We start from the raw sequence: 21,040 nt of genomic DNA, 5'->3' as shown, positions 1-21,040 counted from the left end.
TCATATCAAGACACCTGCGTTCTGTTTTACAATTCGTTGTGCAGGACCGTCGCGTTTTTTTAGACACTGTTAACTTAAAAATTATTTCAATATTTATTAACGCATCTCGAGACACCTGTGTTATGTTTCACCATTTGTTGCGCTGAATCAAGCTTTTTCAGTGCTGGTGTCACAAATCGACATTCTGATGAAGTTCAGGTTGCAAAGAGGACTTAATGTGACTGTTACACATGATTCCAGATTGTTTTTCACCTGACCAAGTTTCAGTGCTTAATAAACTGTGAGTCAATGTTTTTTTCCCTTTTTGCTCTGGTGTGCAGACAACAATTACACAAGTTAAATGCTGAATCATTTAAAAATCAAAGCATCCCGAAGAAGTCCTATAATCTGTAGCATTCGCTGCCTCATGGAAAGTGAACCTGCCTGGGCAGAATTACACATTTTCCATTTATTAAGAATAGGCCTACTATGTTGCAGGCAGTGACAGAGATTATTTTTGTTCGACTTTAATGTGATTTTATCATTTGAAGATCTATGTATTGTGCTATTTAGGCTCATAGCTCACTGAGCACTTTATTCCCTGCTAATCTGAGATTGTGTTTACGCATCCATGGCAATAAATGTTCTTTATTCCTGAGTCGCGACTCCCGACAAATAACAAAATAACTTTGTGAACTCTCGTGGTTAATCAAATATTACAAAAGTTTACTGTGCACATATTTAGGGTATTAAGGCACCTTTCTCTTTATCGTTAAACATTAAATGCATGCAGGACTTAAACATTTTAAAGTCCTCTATACTGTTGCATGATTTCTGTTGCTTATATGAATTTAAACCATCAGCTTTGTACACAGCCAGGATAAACTGCACCTTATCTTTGTGTTTGGAAGCGTTTTGTAAATCAGACGCTGATCTCTGTAATCCTTCAAATAAACACGCTGTACCTGTGAGACTCAGATTCCCTGAGCGCGCACTCAAGTGCCTGAACAAATAGTATTTCACTACAGTGTAGATACAGCATTGTTTTGAAGCAGTGTAAAAATTGTAATTAATATTATACAATGCATAAACTTGATGAGTCTTTGATTTGACTTTATCTAATAATTATGAACATTCAAAAATATAAGTTTTGTATGCTTAATAACAGTGTAAAAAGGTATTTTTGTCTTCCTCTAAAGAAATCTGATATATGGCAATGAACATATGAACTATAGTTCATAATATATTTGGGCATGTAGGCTATAGCCTATTGAAATTAGATTATAATAAAGTATAATTTGGGAAAATATGTCACATATATGAAAACAGTCATGTTTTAGTATTTTGAAATATATGTTGCTGCATACAGTATATGTTTGAGTATGTGACATTTTTATACCATTTTATATAGGCCTACTTTTTTTATTAATTGTTGTGATATATCAGATTTGTATGGGTTTAATGTGGAAAATATGTAAATGTCAGATGGAACCAAAACATGAATTTTCATTAAAAAACTAAAAAAATGAATAAAAATAAAACAACAACAACCCTGAGATGGCACTCTGCCTCCTCATTTCAAAAGTCCACCACACACTATTGTTTTTAATAGAGATAGATAGATTGACAGATAGATAGACAGTACACTGTATATGCATTGGGGTTTGTAAAAAGAGGAAAATTGTTTGTCTTTAATATGTGCTATGTATTCATGTTTTCCTGCAATACATACATATATATTATATAAACAAAAAAACAATAGCTACATTTGTTTTACAGTATGTGCCTCATTCTATGTATTGCATCAGTTCTCTGGTGAAATAAACACTAGAGGCATAACAACAAAATTGAATCTTATTCACCTTTGCACAAATCACAAGAAAATGGCAGCATAAACACTTACTTTTTGCTCTGTTACTCACACAATGCTATCTTATGACATAATATAATAATATAATATAATGCTTGATTTTGAAGACAATATATTTTAACACTTGCTTTACATAACCAACTGCACTTACAAGATTATTCCAGCATGAAGTTGCACGGTAGTTCAACTGATAGAGCATTGGACTTTGAACGTGGAAGACAGGGGGATGAGTCTTGCAATGCTCCCAAGCCGACACATGAGCCGAAAGTGTCATAGAAGCGTGTGGTTGCTTCAGCTATTGCGTTTTTCAAATAAGATTTTCTTTGATGACACTATCAGTTAGGTTTACGTGTAGGGTTTAGGGTAGGGATGTCTGTTTTGTTCACCTCACAATGGTTTTTATGACACTATTGGTTAGGTTTACTTATTTAGGATAGGGACATCCATTTTGTTTATTTAAAAAACAAAAAACAAAAAACAAAAAAACAGAGGTTTTAAGGTTAATGCTCTATCATCTCACATTTTGACACTTTTTATGACACTATTGATTAAGTTTAGGTTAAAGGTTAAGGTTAGGGAGGTATGTTTTGTTCATTTAGAGCATTAACCTAAAAAAAACATATTTTGAACAAAGAAAAATATACAAAAATATACAAACATTCCCATGGTCCAAGCCTGAGTATACACATATAAACATGAAGAGGAAAAAAAAAGGTTTCTCTTTACATGGCCCTCACTGAGAGCCTTCCAGAATGGTCATGTATTTGTCCCATTTCTTACCATATGCATCTAGTCTGCCAAACTATTTATATGACATCTTTTTGAATGCCGCCACCCTGCCCAATTCAGTGAACCATTCTTGAAATGAGGGAGCGCCAATTGACTTCCATCCTCTTAGAAATATTTGTCTGCCAATCATTACACTAGTTTGGACCCAGTTTTTGTATATCTGTAACCTACTTTAATAACCGACCCATTAACCAATATACATAGTCTGGGGCAGAATGAAATTTGAGTATCCAAATCCTCACAGATAAAATTCTGGACTCTTAACCAGAATTCTTGAATCTTCGTGCAAAACCACAGAGCATGGGAGTCCAACAGAAAAGATGCAAAATCTTAAACTGAATAAGGTGTACACTTGCATCACTAGACATAATTTACATTTTTTTTTTTTTTTATTCTTTCCCCATCCTCCAATACCAAGTTCAAATCTCTTTCCCATAACCTCTTAAGAGCTGTTAAGGCTCCATCACCAAGACTCTGAATCAATGTGGAATAATACACTGATGCTTCATGCCCCTTTCAAAAGGCTGTGCGCACCATACAAAGAGTGTCTGCAGCTTTACGGGGTTGTGTACTAGCACCAAAAATAGTACAAAGTAAATGGCGCAACTGTAAATACCTGAAAAATTGAGACCTAGAAATCGCAAATTACTGTGTTATATTTTCAAATTTCATAAAGGTCACCAAGTGTTGCAACACCCCTCTCCATCCATTCTTTCCAGCAAAAGGGAGACTTGTTAATACATCATTTGTGGTTCAGCCATATGAAACATTTAGGTAAGTATCAAAATTAACATACGAAAAACCTTTTTCCATACTGAATGTAAGTGTGAAATTATGGGATGCATTTTTACTTCTCTAGGCAATTTAATAGAAAGAATTTGCAATGGTGAAATTGGGGCAAGGACCGCATGTTCAAAGTTGTACCAGAGAGGGGCTCTCTCAGGTGGAAGAGACCAATGGGCCAAGTGTCTAAGATTAAAAGCATAGTAATAAAACAAATTTTGTGGAGGCCTAAACCTCTTTTGTCAATTGGTCTATGTGTCACATTTTCCCTGTTGTTTGTTTTGACTTTTATGTTGAAATTCTTGTTTAGTTCCCTGTTCCTGTTTCCTGTTAGTTTTGTAGTCCTTTGTAGTTTCTTTTTGTGATTGGTTTTCCCCTGATTGTTTCCTCAGGTGTTCCTCATTCCCTTGTTTTCCCTTTTGTATTTAAGCCCTTGTTTTTCCCCCTGTTTTTTTTTTTTTTTTGTCAGTATTCATCTGTATTATGCTGTGCTTTGTTCCCTGTGTTTTGTTTCATTATGTTCTGAGTTACTTGTTTTACCTTTTATTTTATTAAAAAGGCTGCATTTAGATCCTCTCCTAAAGACAAAAATAATCAGAAATTAATCCATTAGTTTGCGCTGCTGCTGACGGATGTTTATAGAGTAACTTAATCCACCCAATAAAAGTGTTCTCAAATCAGTAAATTTCTTAAAAAGATAGTCCCATTCCACCCTATCAAATGCCTTCTCAGTGTCACATGAGATCGGGGTATGATCATTTGCTACTGACCACATAATATTTATAAAACGTCTAATATTATCAGAAGAACTATGACCACGAATAAACCCCACTTGATATATATGTATAAGAGATGTAATTACTCTGCTTAATCGATTAGCCCAAATTTTAGACAATATTTTTACATCTAACTGGATCAGAGAAATTGGACGATAATTTTTACATTCATTTGGGTCTTTATCTTTTTTAAGAATGAGACTGATCAGGGCTTGTGTCATGGTTGGCAGTAGTTCACCTTTCTTTAATGACTCTGTGTATACTTGTAACATAAGTGGAGCCAGGTCTGTGACATAAGATCCAAAAAAATGTGCGGCAAAACCATCTGGCCCCGGTGCCTTACCTGTTGGAAGGCTTTAATTACGTCAACAAGCTCCTCCAAAGTAATATCTGAGTCAAGAAAGTATTTTTGATCATTCGTAAATTAAGGAAGTTCTAATAGCTATACGAAGTTGCTAATATCCTTATCGGTAGACGAAGACGTGGAACTATAAAGATCGAAATATAGTTCTTTAAAGGCCTTATTCATATCTGTGGCAGAGGTAAATATGTTGCCTCCAGAAGACTTCACTGAAGGAATGGTGGAAAAAAACTCTCTCTGTTTAATATATCTGGGCAAGAGTTTTCCCTGCCTTGTCTCCCGACTCAAAGTATGTCTGTCTTGCCCGGAATAAGTAAAATTCTACCTTCTGTGACAAAATAGTTATGTACCTATATTTTAGCTGAGTTAACTCTCTAAGACCATTGGATGACAATCAGCGCTTCAGCTCTCTTTCAGCACTTTTAATACTCTTTTCAAATTCCATGAATTTCTGTTGTTTGATTTTTTTTTAATGAATGAGGCATATTGTATGATCCACCCCCTAAGAACTGCCTTCAGTGTCTCCCATGCCACACCCACAGAGGACACTAAGCACCAACTGGCCTCCACATAAATATTAACTTCTGTCTTTAACATTTGTTGAAATGCTGGGTCCTGTAGTAGGGATGTATTAAAGTGCCATCTATATGATTTTCTTTTCTCTATATGCGGAAACCCACATACCAAAGCATGATCTATTCTAGAGTAAATCTTATGAACTGATGAAAAAAAGGTGTATTCCCTCCCAGATGGATTCAGAAGTCTCCAAATGTCCGTAAGACCAAGATTTTTACACATCCTCTGTAGTGTCAACGTTGCTGTAAAATGTGTACACACTTTTGCATCACTATGATCAAGGACCAGATCAATTGAAAGATTGAAGTCTCCACCCAAAACCATATCATGGAGGATCCCAGCTGCTTGTAACTTCCCCTCAAGATCTATAAAAAAGTTCTGATCATCAGGTTGGGTGCATAAATATTAGCCAACATAAGATTTTGCCCCTGTATTTCAGCCAAAACAATAATGACTTTTCCTAAATTATCTTTAAACTGTTTGAGACAATTAAATTGTAAATGCTTACTCAACAACAGGGTTGGGAGGGTTACTTCTGAAATGTATTCCACTACAGATTACAGAATACATGCTGTAAAATGTAATTTGTAATGTATTTTGTTAAATTACTCAAAGTCAGTAACGTATTCTAAATACTTTTGATTACTTCTTCAGCACTGGTAGATTTTTTCACTTGTTTTGACTATAAAAACTCTGCCAGTACAGTAAGACAAAATACACATATTAAAAATACATTCTCTGAAAAACCTAAATATCTAATGCAGTGTTGTTTCTAAAACAAGATAAATCAAATTGATCTTGTTTTAAGGATTTTTTGATATTTTTACATGAAAACAATACAAAATTATTATCAAGAATACGATTTTTGCCCTAATATCAAAGGTCTTACTAGAAAAAAAGAAATTATGATCCAACGTGAATTTTCTTGATAAAAAAAATATGATCGTGCCTGGTAAAGTGCATGTCAAATGGCTAGAAATAGCATTTTAGCATAGTGTAAAGCTGACGGTTTACACAAGGTTTATTTCTATTTCTTCTGCTCCAAACTTACTTCAAACTTACTTCTCTGTCTGCTCGTATGAATGTTACACATCATAAGAAAGTGTTTCACCCCTGTTCAAATGCACTTTGGATCGCATCATTTATATGGATAAATGTTTTCCATCTGAAAGGACTAAATATTAAATTAAACAAATGACAATAAAGTGCAAAGTAATCTCTTCAGTAATCAAACTACTTTTTGAATGTAACTGTATTCTAATTACCAATGATTTAAATTGTAACTGTAGTGGAATACAGTTACTTATATTTTGTATTTTAAATACGTATTCCCGTTACATGTATTCCGTTACTCCCCAACCCTGCTTATCTATGTGATGACTCCCCTGATCTTACTCGAACCAGCACCGCAAAACACATGCCCACCCATTGCTCTACCAAGTTTCTTGAAGGAACAATATATCAACTTTTGTGGCTGAAGAACTTAACTTTCCTTCTTTTTATAGGGTGCCCCAGCCCATTAACATTCCATGTGGAGAGAAACATTTTACCTGTATTAAAGTGTGACATACTGACATGCAAAGAAAATTGTGTACCTAAGGCTAAATTATATAGATCACAATACAACATTGATGTAACTGTAAAATCCCCAATAACCACAGAACAGAAAAAAAAAAAAAAATGTGCTTCAACCTTGCGCACAACAGTACCAACTGGTGTCCAATAAAGGGAAAAAAAATATATAAAGAATTTGAATATATGAAGGCCATAGCTTCTCGTGGGCATGTGAAAGTCTTTCGTCCATCCTTGGCCTTAGTTCTCAGTTTAGCATTGCGAAGCTCATATCCTGTGCCTGAAGTAATTTATCACACTCTTTAAAACTCTCCGTTTCACTCGTGTAACACTTGCAAAGTCCGGAAAAACCATAATGTTGTAATTCTCCAAGCACAACTTGCCTTTATTCCTCTCCGCACATAAAACAAAGTCTCTGTCTGTCACTCACTCTGGGAAGCCGACCGAGAGCTCTGTGCATGTGATCTATTTCCAGATGGCGGCCCGCTGTGTCGAAAAAATTCAGAATAAGCCTGTCTAGAAACTTGACCATATCTTGACCTTCCTTTCCCTCTAAAATTCCAACGAAACAAACATTATTACGTCTGCTTCGATTTTCCATATCCTCATTTTTCCCACACCTGATCCATATCAGTTTTGGAGGCCGGCAGGTTAGTCTGCAGCTCTTTTCCGGGTGCTTCCAGAGACTCGATTTGCTTTTCAGCCTCGTCCATTCTTGTGATGAGGGTGGAAAGTTTTGCCTCCATAGATGTGGTCACTCAAAGTATTTCCACGAGGCCCTCCATGCCGGTCGAGATTTTCATTAGCGCTGCATAAATGTTCGCAATATCTTGACCTACATCCTGAGGGACGCTGTCATTCCTAACCTGACCCCCGCCATCTTGTTCTTGAGAGGCATCAGCGTGTGACCGTAAATGCTTTTTAATGTCCCCACAGGACAACAATTTCGAATTCTTCATCATACTACACTCCCAGCGCAGTTTAACAATCAAAACTAAATCAGATCCTACCGAATAATGTTGATTGAAAGGATAATTGTAACAAAGTGTAGCAGAGAACGCCACTATGCTGCTTCCACTGTGAAAAAAACAATTAACACTATATTTTCCAATGTTTTTGACATTTTGGCGGCTTAGTTTGGTGCACTGTGCTATTGCACTGGATAGCTCAAATATCTTTGACGTACCCCACCCAGGCATCGCCCCAATGGTCAAAATGACACCACCCTCCACCCCAAAAGATCACATCCTAGTACTGGCCCTGCATCAAATATGTTATAAATGGCTGTAACAGTTGTCGTGTGCTATTTTCACTTTCAGTGTCGACAGACAAACTTGTCACATTCGGGGATCAGTAACCATTTCACTGTTGGGCTCCTCAGTAATTAAGCATTTATTCCCTGTACACACTACTGAGTCACTGTACACACAATTTGAAAAATCATAATCTTTATGACTCATGTTTTGTTTTCTTCTAACACTGAATCACTGCTGTGTGGGTATTTTGTGGCTTGTTTCAAAGGTTTAGACACACATAAACATGAGCATGAACAAGAAAGGATGAAACCGGCTAACTCACATTTAAGAATTTTAAGGTTTGTGTGATTAAAGTGAAGATAAAACACGTAATCTATAAAAATCTCTTGGTTTCTTTTAGTCTAAAGCTCAAAAGAATATTTAAAAGCTGTACCTGCTCCACTTTGATGTCATGATCTCCTTGAATTTTCTTTCCACGAAAAATCTTTACCCTGAAAGACAAAAAAGATATTCATTACTTTTACAACATTTAGATCTGGTCCACTTATTTGATTAGTGGTGTTCCAAAGAGCTTTTCACACTTGTAACCTGGATTAAGCAACGTTTCTCACTTGTGATTTTGAAAGGGGTAATACTGCTTTGAACCTATAGTTATTATGTTATTATTCCAAAATTTTTGCAAAACCATTTTTATGTGGCTCCTTGCACATATTACAGCACTAGTGGTGGTTCTAGCTTGTATGGCGCCCTGGGCAAAACCCACTTCAACACGCCCACAAAGTTGTTGGCGGTGGGGTGGGATAGGCGTTGTATGGTGCCTTGGCCAAAACCCGCTTCACCACACCCCCAAAGTTGTTGACCGGGGTGGGGTTCTGTTTGGGTGCCTCGTGCCGCCCAACGCAAGATGCCACCCTAAATCCGCTACTGCACAGCACTTTCCAGATGAAATTAACAGTAGTGGTGCTACAACAACAAATATTGTTATTTCACACAATTCGTGAGTAAAACAAGTAAAACAGATTATCAGTTCATGAACACATTTACTTTTCACCCTGTTTCTTACACAATGCTATCTTCTGACATCTAAAACTTTTACTATCATGCATTTAAAAGCTTGTTCAAATTTGATCAAGCTGCACGGTAGCTCAACTAATAGAACTAATGAAGTAATAAAAATTGCACTTGCAATGTAAAGGATGGGTATGTTTCCAGAAGAGCACAGGAGTTGACACATGAGCCGGAAGTGTTATAAAAGCAACTCAAATTGATGTAGTTACTTCAGCAATTGCTTTTTCATGTCACTCTATGCTTTTTATGACACTATTTGTTAGGTTTAAGGTTTAGGGTAGGGAGGTAGAATTTGTAGATTTAAAATTTGATAGATCATTAATCTTCAAATACGAATCTGTTTTTCATCTCACATTTGCTTGCTATGTCATTATCGGTAATGGATGCGTGCTCTCTCTCTCCACGCACGCTATGTGTTTGCTTGTGTGCACGTGCCAGAGAGCACTATCATTGATGGCCATGAGAAATGCAGAATTATAATTATAATATGATAATTTTTGGAAATGTGCATTGCCACAGATTTTGCATAACCACGATAGACATGATACTTGATACATTTCTAGCGGTTGACATTTCTATTACACATTGATGCAGAGCCATGCAGCTGCTTAATGGTCTCCTTATAAAGCATCAACAGGGTATGCCATTTTAAGAGGTTTTTACAGTGTTGCAGTGTGTGGCTATGGTGTTATAGAATTTTCATGACCATTGAAGATCCAAGAAAAAGAAACCCACAAGCACTTGTCCACACGACAGCCAGCGCACCTACGTTAGAAGCAGAATACTGTAAATTTGGTGTGTGTCATCCTCAGACAGTTGTGCAAAGAGGCTGTTATTGGTAGAATGACATTTCATGATTTTCTTAATGTATTTTTTTATGTTTGAGATTTTGTTTATCACATTAGACAAGGACGCTGACATGCTGTATACTGTTATCGCGCATATTATGGATTCGCACATTTTAATTTGACTCACTATTTTTCCCAGAAACTTACGTGCGATCGCGAGATTAATCCAACATTATTCAAAATGCTGTCCGACATTTTGACACCATCTTCACATGGTATATCTCTCCCTCGGTCTCTGCATGCGCATAAAAAAGAAAGGGAGGGAGGCAAGGAGGGAGAGGACAGTGCTCGCAGCCTGTGAGAGTGAAAAAAGGCGCTTTTAATGCAAAAATAACTAACGCGCTTCTTTTAAAAGTATTTGGTATATGAGGGGAGATACATGTTTAGGGAGTTTTAATTCTGATGGTAGGCTGCAATAATAAGTTCATAACTTTGATTCATTTAGATCAACTGTTACTTGTGCCATGCACCCAAATAATTTTCTGCATTCGCAAGCAGTAATTTTCACTCCCAAATGCGAGTAAAACGCTTGCACTGGAGAGCCCTGATTATTGTAAATAATTCACGAAATTTACCATATCTTAACTGTGTAAATTAAATAGTATTTGTCATTATTATCTTTACTAAAATGCAAACATTTAGTAGAAGTAACAATGAGAAGCAATCCAAAACAGACTAGAGAACATAGATGCAAAGAGGTAAAGATGGGTGATATCTGATTTCATGCTTTGAGGATGAATCTCAGTTGCCTCCGCGTCTGAGACCGTCAACCCACGCATCTTATCACATGGCTTGTTGAGCGCATTACCGCAGAGACATAGCGTGTGTAGAGGCTTCACACTATTCTACGCGGCATCCTCACGCACAACTCACCACGCGCCCCACCGAGAGCGAACCACATTATAGCGACCACGAGGAGGTTATCCCATGTGACTCTACCCTCCCTAGTAACTGGGCCAATTTGGTTGCTTAGGAAACCTGGCTGGAGTCACTCAGCATGCCCTGGATTCAAACTCGTGACTCCAGGAGTGGTAGTCAGCGTCTTTACTCGCTGAGCTACCCAGGCCCCAATGATGATGGAATATTAAATTATGGCTGAGCTACCATTTTAAAGGGATTGTTCACCCAAAAATGAAAATCTCTCATCATTTACTCACCCTCATTCTATCCCAGATGTGTATGACTTCCTTTCTTCTGCAGAACACAAATGATGATTTTTAAAAGAATATTTCAGCTCTGTAGGTCAGTACAATGCAAGTGAATGGGTGCCAAAATTTTGATGCTCCAAAAAGCAACCAAAAGGAATCATAAAATCAATCCAGATGACTCCAGTAGTTAAATCCATATCTTCAGAATTTATATGATAGGTGTGGGTGAGAAACAATATTTAAGTCATTTTTTGCTAGAAGTTCTTCTCCCAGCCCAACAGCCCAGTATGCATGAAGAATGTGAATCACCAAAAACAAAATAAGAATGTGAAAGCAATCTGTTTCTCATCCACACTAGGGGTGAAACGGTTAGAATTTCTCACGGTATGGTTTGTATCACGGTTTTAGTGTCACTGTTTCAGTACGGTTTGGTATTTTCTTTGTTCAGAAAAAAAATATTACTGCCAAATCCAAAGAATAATTTATTTGGTTAACACTTAAACAAGTTTGCCCTTAAATAACAATCATGGTTCCACAACAGTAACCATAGTTTAACCATGGCATTTGTAGTAAAATCATAGTAACCACAAAATCACCATGGTTACTTTCATGGTTACAATATATAGTAAAATCATGGTTACTATATAGATGGTTAATTGTATCAAAACAATGATTTCTGCTCAGAAAACCATGGTGACAGCAGTCATGGTTACTACAATATTACTATAGTAAAACCACGGTTAATTTTCGTCAGGCTCCTTAACTAAAAAAAAAAAACAAATAAAAAAAAACATTTTCTTTAATTACTAAATCAACATTTTAACTTAATACCTGCACTAATACGCTACATGCATTAACATAAAATGCACTTCAAATTCATCTCAACATATATTCAATATTCAGAAGCTGTACTTCACTATAAAAGGAATAACCTTGCTATTAAAATGGAAACGAGAAGGGATGTTGTGATAATGCGGCTTGAGTATTTTTATAATACGTGGAAATCCCATATGAACACCCCAAGCGCTTTTGTTATTGTTTCATGTCTGTCTGAATTAGCGCTTAATGCCTGCTTAAAAATGGAAGGGAGTGTGTGCCATTTCGGCTCTCTTTTCCTGGGTGATGTTGGCGTAAAAGTTTAATCATGTATCAATGTATTACTATAATGGCATATTAATGCCATTAATCAAAGCACATTATTGACGCTTGCAATAGATTACAGCCGCACGAGGAAACAGGAAGAACTTTTTCTTGCGTTTTAAATAAACCCTTATGCACATTATTGACATATATTACCAGTATACTATACGGTACTCTTTCTGAGCGATGTCTGCAAACTTTTTTGACCATCGCTGTTGTAATTGACTGCAAAAAGAACATGCTCCCAGAAAGGAGAAACGCAGGGAGCTTCTCTATCAGCGGCTCGTTTTCTCCACTTGCCATTTTCAACTACATACAATGCGTGCAGAACTGTGATGTCATCAAGTTGACCCATGTGAAACACAGGTGAAGCGTATCCATCTATAGATCCATTCAGGTGCATTAGCAGAGGTTGTAACTGTGTCTGTTTGAAGCTTTGTTTTCTTGACCAAAACCTGTGCTCCAGATGCGTCATTAAACTTGAGGTTTAATGCAGAAATGCTGTCTGTTCGCGCTCCAGTTGTCAATCATGAGAACAACAGAGCAAAAGGCATTTACACTTAACTTTGATGTTTACATGGATTTATAAAGTTAATCAGTCCGAAATAACTGCGATAGCTGTGTGGGGTAAATGCGTAACTACTGCTAATGACATGCGGTACATGGGACAAAGCACACTGATATATTGCTGCAGATTTAAAAATGTACACTTAAAAACTGATGTCATATTTACAGAATCACCCTGAAAACGACCATCACCACTACACAGAAAAGCCTGTGATATCATTAGAGCCAAACTTACCTCAGCGTGCTGCCTTAAGTTGAAGCTGAAATTTTAATCTTAAAATATAAGCTTGCCTTGGTGTTAAATAAAGGCATTGCAGGATGAAACTATTCTTTTGACACTGTGTGGAGCGAAGAAACTGTTTCACTTTGAAGAGCTTGATGCTGCAGCAGTGATGGACTCGACTTGAGTGACAGTCTGTGACAGCGCGTGCAGCTGTATTTTCGCTGTTGTAAAAGTCCCATTCAGTAATCTCTCGATTAATTACGCATTAATTAAAATAAAACCCAGTAACGTAACGACAGGAACACCGCCCATTGTAACGAAGTACATTTTACTTGAGTGAGAGTAAAAAGTACCCACTTTTAAACCTACTCTAAAAGTATTTTTTCAATTAAATGTAACAGAGTAAATGTAGCAAGTTACTACCCACCTCTGACTAAGAGACACAAAGAAAGGTGTTAAATGCCTAGTGCCAAAACAGAAGTAAAACAATCTGTTAGCAGTATTTGGCTGATGTTATTCTTAGCAGCATACAGGCAAAACACCCATGAATTATCAAATAGGTGGATGAAGCTGTTTTAAACAGAATGGAAATTATTTCACAGTAAAAAACAACAACCGGTATTTACCCAAATTGCTTCAAAATTGCATTTGTCCACCTTTCATTGTTTTTCGAAAACCACCGGATGTAAATGGACCCATGGTGCTTGGGCCCGTCATCGCTGCTTGCAGCTATATTTATAATTATTAGTCATTTTTAACCTTGTTACATAATACATCAAAAGAATAGTTAATTAAAAAATGAAAACTCTCTCATCATTTACTCACCCTCATGCCATCCCAGATGTGTATGTCTTACTTCCTTCTGCTGTACAAGAATAAAGATTTTTAGAAGAATATCTTAGCACTGTAGGTCCTCACAATGCAAGGGAATGGGGACCAAAATTTTGAAGCACCCAAATCACATAAAAGCAGAATAAAAGTAATCCATACAACTCCAGTGGTTAAATCCATATCTTCAGAAGCTTTATGAAGTGTGGGTAAGAAACAGGTCAATATTTAAGTCTTTTTTTTTTTTTTTTTTTACTATCAATCTCCACTATCACTTTCACATTCTTCTTCTTTTGTTTTTGGCAATTCACATTCTTCGTGCATATCGCCACCTACTGGTCAGGGAGGAGAATTTATAGGAAAAAAATATTGATCTGTTTTTCATCCACTCCTATCATATCGCTTCTGATGATACAGATGCCTTTATGATACCTTTACTTGTATGTTGTAGCTTCAAAACATTTTTACCCATTCCTTTGTTTTGTGAGGGCCTACAAAGCTGAAATAAAAGCTCTTCCAAATATCTTTGTTTGTATTTAGCAGAAGAAAGAAAGTAATGGACATCTGAAATTATGAGAATGTAACTTAGGTGCCTTTTTGTTACTTATGTCAAGCCACAGTCATTGCAGCACACTCTATAACTAGTCGTGTTCTAATGAGGCAGATGTCAGTGTAATGACCATGACCCATAATAGCTACATTCATGTGATCAGCCCTCATTACCAAACATACAGCTGAATTTTCATCAAAATCACACAATGCACACAGAAGATATAAGGCACTTCTTGTTTCCCATTTTTTTGCCATAAATGTATTGCTTCGCCATGGCGACACCGTTCATGATATCAAAAATCCATTCACAATTTAGCATCTACAGTGTCTTGGCATGACGTTGCACAAATTTGGTGCCAGTTACATGAATCCCCTAGGAGGAGTATTTAAAAGTTCAGAGCATGTGATTTTCAGAAAATCCAAAATGACCAAATTCCTGTTGGGCATGCTAATGACTGTATGTATGAAAGTTGTTCAGCTTGATGAGAACAATATATGTACCAAGTTTGGTGACTCTAGGTGAAAATGGGGGTGCTACAGAGGCAGTCTTGGGTGTTTTCACACTTGGTCCATTTTAGGGGTCTGAGCTCAGCTCGGGGGATTTTTGCCCATATGTGAACACACCAAATGATCTCAGACCCCTTAAAAGCGAACTGAGCTGAGACCATCTCTGGAGGTTGTCCGAGTACGGTTCGCTTGCAGCCTTTGGTTTGGTTCGCTAATAACGTGCATTGTGAACAAAAAGCGCTCCGGGCTCACTTGAATTTCCCATTCGCATAATACCAAACATGTTTGGCCCTGACATGTTCCAGTACTCAGGAAATGGCAATGCGAGCACCAGAGAGATGCGAAGAGCCGCTTGCTTTGTTCTATGGATATGACAGAGGGATATGCATATTACAATTATTAAAACTATTGTAAAATGCACACGAAACAAACTCAAAGGAGGAGGTAACAACACTGATTAATATTGAACCTAGTTAAATACATATAAAGATAAGTTAATTGATTAATTTTTTTTTCTCCTCTGCTTTGGGACCCCAGTAGGCCGTGGCATCCCAGTCCGTGTCCGGTGCAGTGGGGGTCAGTTGTGGGTGGGTGTGGTGTGGGGCCTGGGGCTTGTACCTTTCCACCATCTCCTTGCACTTTTTTGCCCTGGATTTCTTGCCTTGGGCTGGTTCTGCATTGCATGCCTCGCTTTTTTTTTTAATGCATCACATATTAGCTGAGATACATACACATCTATTAAGAGCTTAACAAGGAATGCATCAGAAAAAGGAGTAAAGGGAAGGGAGAAAAAGAGAAAAAGAGAACACAACAACACAGGGTAAGTGTGGCATGTGTGTGGTGGCCTGGGCTTTGCCCTGGGCTGGTTCTGCGCTGCATGCCTTGCTTTTTTAATGCACCACACACTAGTTGACACACATACACACCTATTGAAGGAGGAGGAGAAAATAAAAAAAAGAAGAAAGACAAAAAAACCAACACAGGCATGTGGGGAAAGTCCTGGGGAATGGGGGGATGGGGGTGTGGGCCTTGGGCCCTGTACCCCGTGGCATCTCTCCCTGATGGCCCATTGTGGCATGACATGGGCGGGGGACTAGCTTATGACGTGGCCACAGAGGGATCAGAAGCAGCCTTATAATAATTTAATATTATTATTATTATTATTATTATTATTATTACTACTACTACTATTATTATTTGCCCTCTTCCTCATCCTCTAGCCCCCCCCCCATTCTTAATGAATTGAGTTTATTATTATTATTATAGTCATTATTATTGTCATTATTATTTGTTGTTTTTACTATTGTTATATCTGTTATACATTTCTAGATGTTCTTTTGTTTATATGCTTCCACCCCAACACCCAGATACACTTAAACACACACACACACACACACAAATATATATACATACAGGAGATAGGCTTGTCATGTTGGCCGTTGGTATGTATGTTTGTTTGCATTGGTTATTTTGTATTTGTTACATGTAAATACTGTCACATTTTTTGTTTGCATATTAATAAAAAAGTAATAAAATATCAAACGAAAATCAATGAATAGAAAAAAACACTATAGACCAAACAAAAATACAAATTAAGGAAACAGCTTTTTAACAGCTTTTAAAAAAAAATTTAAACAGTATCAAGAATTCAACTAAACATTCAGAATGATCTTGACATAAAATCACTACTGATCTTCCCTGTGTAAATAATACTTTAATACTTTTATACTACTAAAGTTATCCAGCCAAGAGCAGTGAGTGGTTTTGTCGAATTCTTGTTTTTGTTGTTTGATTAACATTAAGGATACACTAGACAGCGGCAGGTCTATTAGGTTACATTTTTGGTGGATGTTTTACATGTATTTGACCATTTAGGCACGAGTATTCTCAGAATGCGTTTTCACACCTGGCTCGTTTGGAGCGTTTGTTTCGGAATCTGCCGCATTTTCTACCTTGGCTCGGTTTGTTTAAGCAGACATGAACACGGCAATCGCACTCAGATCCGCACCAAAATAATTGGTCTGAGACCTCCTGAACGAGGTGGTCTCGGACCGATTGCAAACGAACTCTGGAGCGGTTCACTTATGGTGAGAATGCAAACCGACCCAACGGACCAACGAACCAAATAATAGCCGCATCAATGTGTTCAGCGCTCATTACCAAACATACAGCTGAATTTTCATCAGAATCACACAGTGCACACAGAATATATATAAGGCACTTCCTGTTTTCCATTTTTCACCATCAGTTTATTGCTTCACCATGGCAACACCATTCAAAATATCAAAAATCAGTTCACAACTTAGCATCTTCAATGTCTTGGCATAATATTGACTAAATTTGGTGACAATCACATGAATCCCCTAAATGGAGTATTCAAAAGTTCTGGGCCTGCAATTTTCAATAAATGCACATTCAATCCAAGGTGGCCAACTTCCTGTTGGGCGGAGCTAATGACTGTAATTTTGAAAGTTGTCCAGCTTGATGAGAACAATAAACGTAGCAAGTTTGGTGACCGTAGAAGAAACTAACCCCACCACTTTTGTCAAAAGGTGGCGCTACAGTGCACCCAAGCCACGCCCATGTGTTATCTTTTGCCCAGGCCTAATGGCTGATAACTCTGAAGTGTGTGCAAAATATCATGAAAATTCAACCATTCAAATTCAAAAAGGAATAATGACATTTAATGAGTTGCCATGGCAACACTATTTAAGATATCAAAAATCCCTTCAGAATTTTAAATCTGCACTGTCTTGACATTATTTAAAAAAAAAAGTGAAGCAATTAAGGAACATAAGATTGATATTTCAAAGTCTGCTAAATGTGCCACACTTCCTTCTGCCAAAAACCTTGAAAAGAAGAAGAATCTTTAGAAGAACAATAGGGCCTCCACATTTTCAGTGCTTGGGCACTAATAATAATAATAATAATAATCCTTAGAAGAACAATAGGGTCTCCGCGCTTTCAGTGCTTGTGCCCTAATGAAATCATTGTGAGTGAATCCCATAAAACTAGGCATTCAATAATATTTAGTGGTTTTCGATATTTATGGTACTGCAGACAGTGTACATTGTTCCTTCTCACTTGCCATACCCCAGCAGATTTGAGTGTTGCTGCTGCGGGTATGTATGTTTATTCTCTCTCTCTCTCTCTCTCTCTCTCTCTCATATTGAGTGAGTAATTGTGATATGTTTTAAGTGAATCCTGTCAATGTAATAATGTGTGTACATGTATTTTAACAAATATATAATGCACTAAAAGTTTTTACATGGATGTTGTAACATTTATAAACATGTATTGTGTTGCCTCATGCTTTGCACGAGTGGGGACGAGCTTATTTCATACGGTTACAATGTTGGCTAGCTAATTAGCCAACATAATGTGAATTTATGTTTTGAGTTGAGTAAACGTGTGATTTCTGTTTTCTAGTCTTTTGTGAATGTCTGCAGTAGTTATCAGCAAAGCTGTTTTTGTGCTTTTTATAATCACCAGTCATTTCGAATGTCTTCAGTCATTATCGCCTCCTGCTAATGCACTGTTATTATTCTCAGGAATAAACTGAAGACAGATATCCTGTGTACGTATGTCCTTCCATCCATTACACTTACACAAAAATGGTTTGATTTAACAAAATTCTTCAATTTCACTTGTACCAAGCACTGTCTCAGTATTATCTGATAAAATGTTAGGCATGATCTGATAAATGTTCCAAGCAAGTTCGAAAAATGGCATGGAAAGATGGGTGACATTGTATTCTGATTGACCCAAGGAATCTAAAAAGAGCAGGATAATGTCTTTAGGCCAAGGATTTCCAAAGTTATGAGGACTTTAATATCAGGAGTATGATTTTCTAGGAGGCGCTGTCCCGAAACTGCTCAGGTAAGCTTAGAGCATGGTCACAATGACAAGTTTCATTTCAATACAATATAGCATGGGTAAAATACAGCATTTAAAGTTAAAATTAAAAATGGCTGCCGGTCAATATGGCTGACCATTGAATAATTGGTACCGTTTTACTCTGTATAAGGAATCTAAAGACACCTGGCTCATAGGACAAAATAATCCAAAGTTAAAAGCAAAAAAAGCAATTTTTCAGATTTTTTAACCAATAGGTGGCATTGCCCCCAAACTGCTCAGGTACCCTCAGGGCATGGTGACCATGACAATAAAAAGTTTTGTTGAAAAAAATCAATACAACAAAGCATTGTGAAGATACAGCCTCAATTCTTTATTGGCATCCTCTGGCATGACCTATCAGATGGAGAATAAAAAATTCTAGAATGCATGGTTCAAAGGGTAAGCAGAAACATAAGAGCACATTTGAACTGTTGGTGGCGCTAGAGGGTTTGAGATAGAGACCCCAAATTTGGCATAGTTGATGTTAAGAATCTCCTCTGGGAATGTGCCAAATTTAACAACTTTTGGAAATAAAAGGGAATAAAAAATAAATTAAAAAAATTCACCCTCTAATTAGAGAGAATCATTCAGTCTTACCATATAAGCACTCAGTCTCATAATGAGTTTAAAATCACAAAACACCGTAGCCCTTCTCTAATCAAAGCAAGGGTTGCTAGGTGCGGGATCTCAGTGTACATGGCCAGTGAACCATTACAGTTGCAGCTTCAGCGATCTCATGCGACAGTCTGTCTTCATTAAACTACTGGCAGTCTGGCAACATTCACTGCATTGCTCATAAAAACAACTCTGCTTCATTAGCTTTGTACATCTGAAAATTGGATGCAGAAGAAAGAAACGAAACACAAGTTAACTTCAAGAAACAAGAAAAACTGTGAAAATTGTTAATTTGTCCAAGATTTTGTCTAGGTGTACTCTTTCATCAGCTGATAGTGAAGCTACTGAAGCTGTATCTTATATACAAAACAGTTGTATTGTATTATGCTATTGCGAACATAGCATTGCTTACTACTCAATGTATACTGCCTGCTATGTCTTAAAAATTGTAAGTGCAAAATTAAGAATTATTCCACAATAAATGTTTCAAAACATTACATTTGCATGTTTAATTCAATGAGTGGCATCCAGTTATCATCTAAAAATAAAAACTCTGTATGCTCTGTTGGTTACCTTGCATACTGGTGAATGTAGTAGGTCATCTGGGTATTCTGGGCATACAGAAAAAAATGGCATATTATGCACAGTATACACTACATATTGCAGCAATAGAAAGAGTAGTATGGTAGTCTGCTATTCAGAACTTACCCAATGATTTGAGTCTCTTTGGGGCCCAACAGATGAGGTGAGATTGACCTCTTAAACAAACCCTGGTTGATTAACTGGATAATTAACCAATCAAGTTAATCCATGTTAATTTAATAAATTATTAGTGGTATTAATTATTAGGGATATAAATATCCCTAACCCTGTCACTTGTCCCGTACTGTTTGTGTTACAGAAGTGAATGATACCCCAAATCTTTTTTAAAGAGAGAGGTGTGCTGTAACATTTGTATGGTTTTCATCTGATGGACAATAAAACAATAAAATAAAAAAAAATCCCATATACTTACATTGCACAAGGGACCTGAGCCATAACTAGAGAGCTTATTTGATTTAGGCTAGCAACCGTCTTGGTTACCCGCGTAAACTTGGTTCTCTGAACAAAGGGAACGTGTTGGAACGCTGTTGGAAACTCCTCCCAGGAGGCCGTACATTGAAAATCTATACCATCACGCCAGTTTGACTGGCTGGTGACGGTTGGCGCTCCACCCATGCTCACGCACCATGCGTATATAAGGCAGCGCCAGTGACACATCCCCAAAATTTTCAGTTTGAAGGGAGAAGAGCGTATCTCTCGAGTCCCTCCAAGAATAAAGTAGTGCGACACAGCTTCGCAGCATCTCGTTCCCTTCTTTCAGGGAACCAAGGTTATGTGAGTAACCAAGACGTTCCCTTTCAAGAACGGAACTCAACACTGCATCAGAACACTGACGCTGTGGGAACTGTATACCATAATGCAGCGCTACAGACCAACATTGTCTGATAGCCAATAGGGTAGTGAAAAACACTGCAGAACTCAACTTCATAAAGAAATAGGAAGTGAGTGGGAACCCAGACCCAATGACTGCACTGCAGGTGATAATATGGGGAGCATGTCAAATGGCATGCATTGGGCTTCATATAATGACACCAACACCACGGTACTGGATATTACCTGCTTTCATCTCCCAGAGAGTCACA

At 37.3% G+C, this 21,040-nt stretch overlaps 1 protein-coding gene across 1 annotated transcript in view; it reads right to left on the bottom strand.

Moving 5' to 3' along the window:
• LOC127427833 (synapsin-2-like) overlaps window positions 1-21,040 on the bottom strand; it is a 168,131-nt gene that overhangs the window by 74,253 nt on the left and 72,838 nt on the right. Inside the window, exon 2 of the mRNA XM_051675652.1 lies at window positions 8,396-8,453. Within this exon, the coding sequence (XP_051531612.1) occupies window positions 8,396-8,453 (58 nt within the window). The remainder of the gene's footprint in view (window positions 1-8,395; window positions 8,454-21,040) is intronic.

The sequence above is a fragment of the Myxocyprinus asiaticus genome, chromosome 37, assembly GCF_019703515.2.
Source record: "Myxocyprinus asiaticus isolate MX2 ecotype Aquarium Trade chromosome 37, UBuf_Myxa_2, whole genome shotgun sequence".
Lineage (NCBI taxonomy): Eukaryota > Metazoa > Chordata > Actinopteri > Cypriniformes > Catostomidae > Myxocyprinus > Myxocyprinus asiaticus.
Note: the sequence above shows the minus strand (reverse complement) of the source record. Positions and strands in the feature narration are given on the sequence as shown.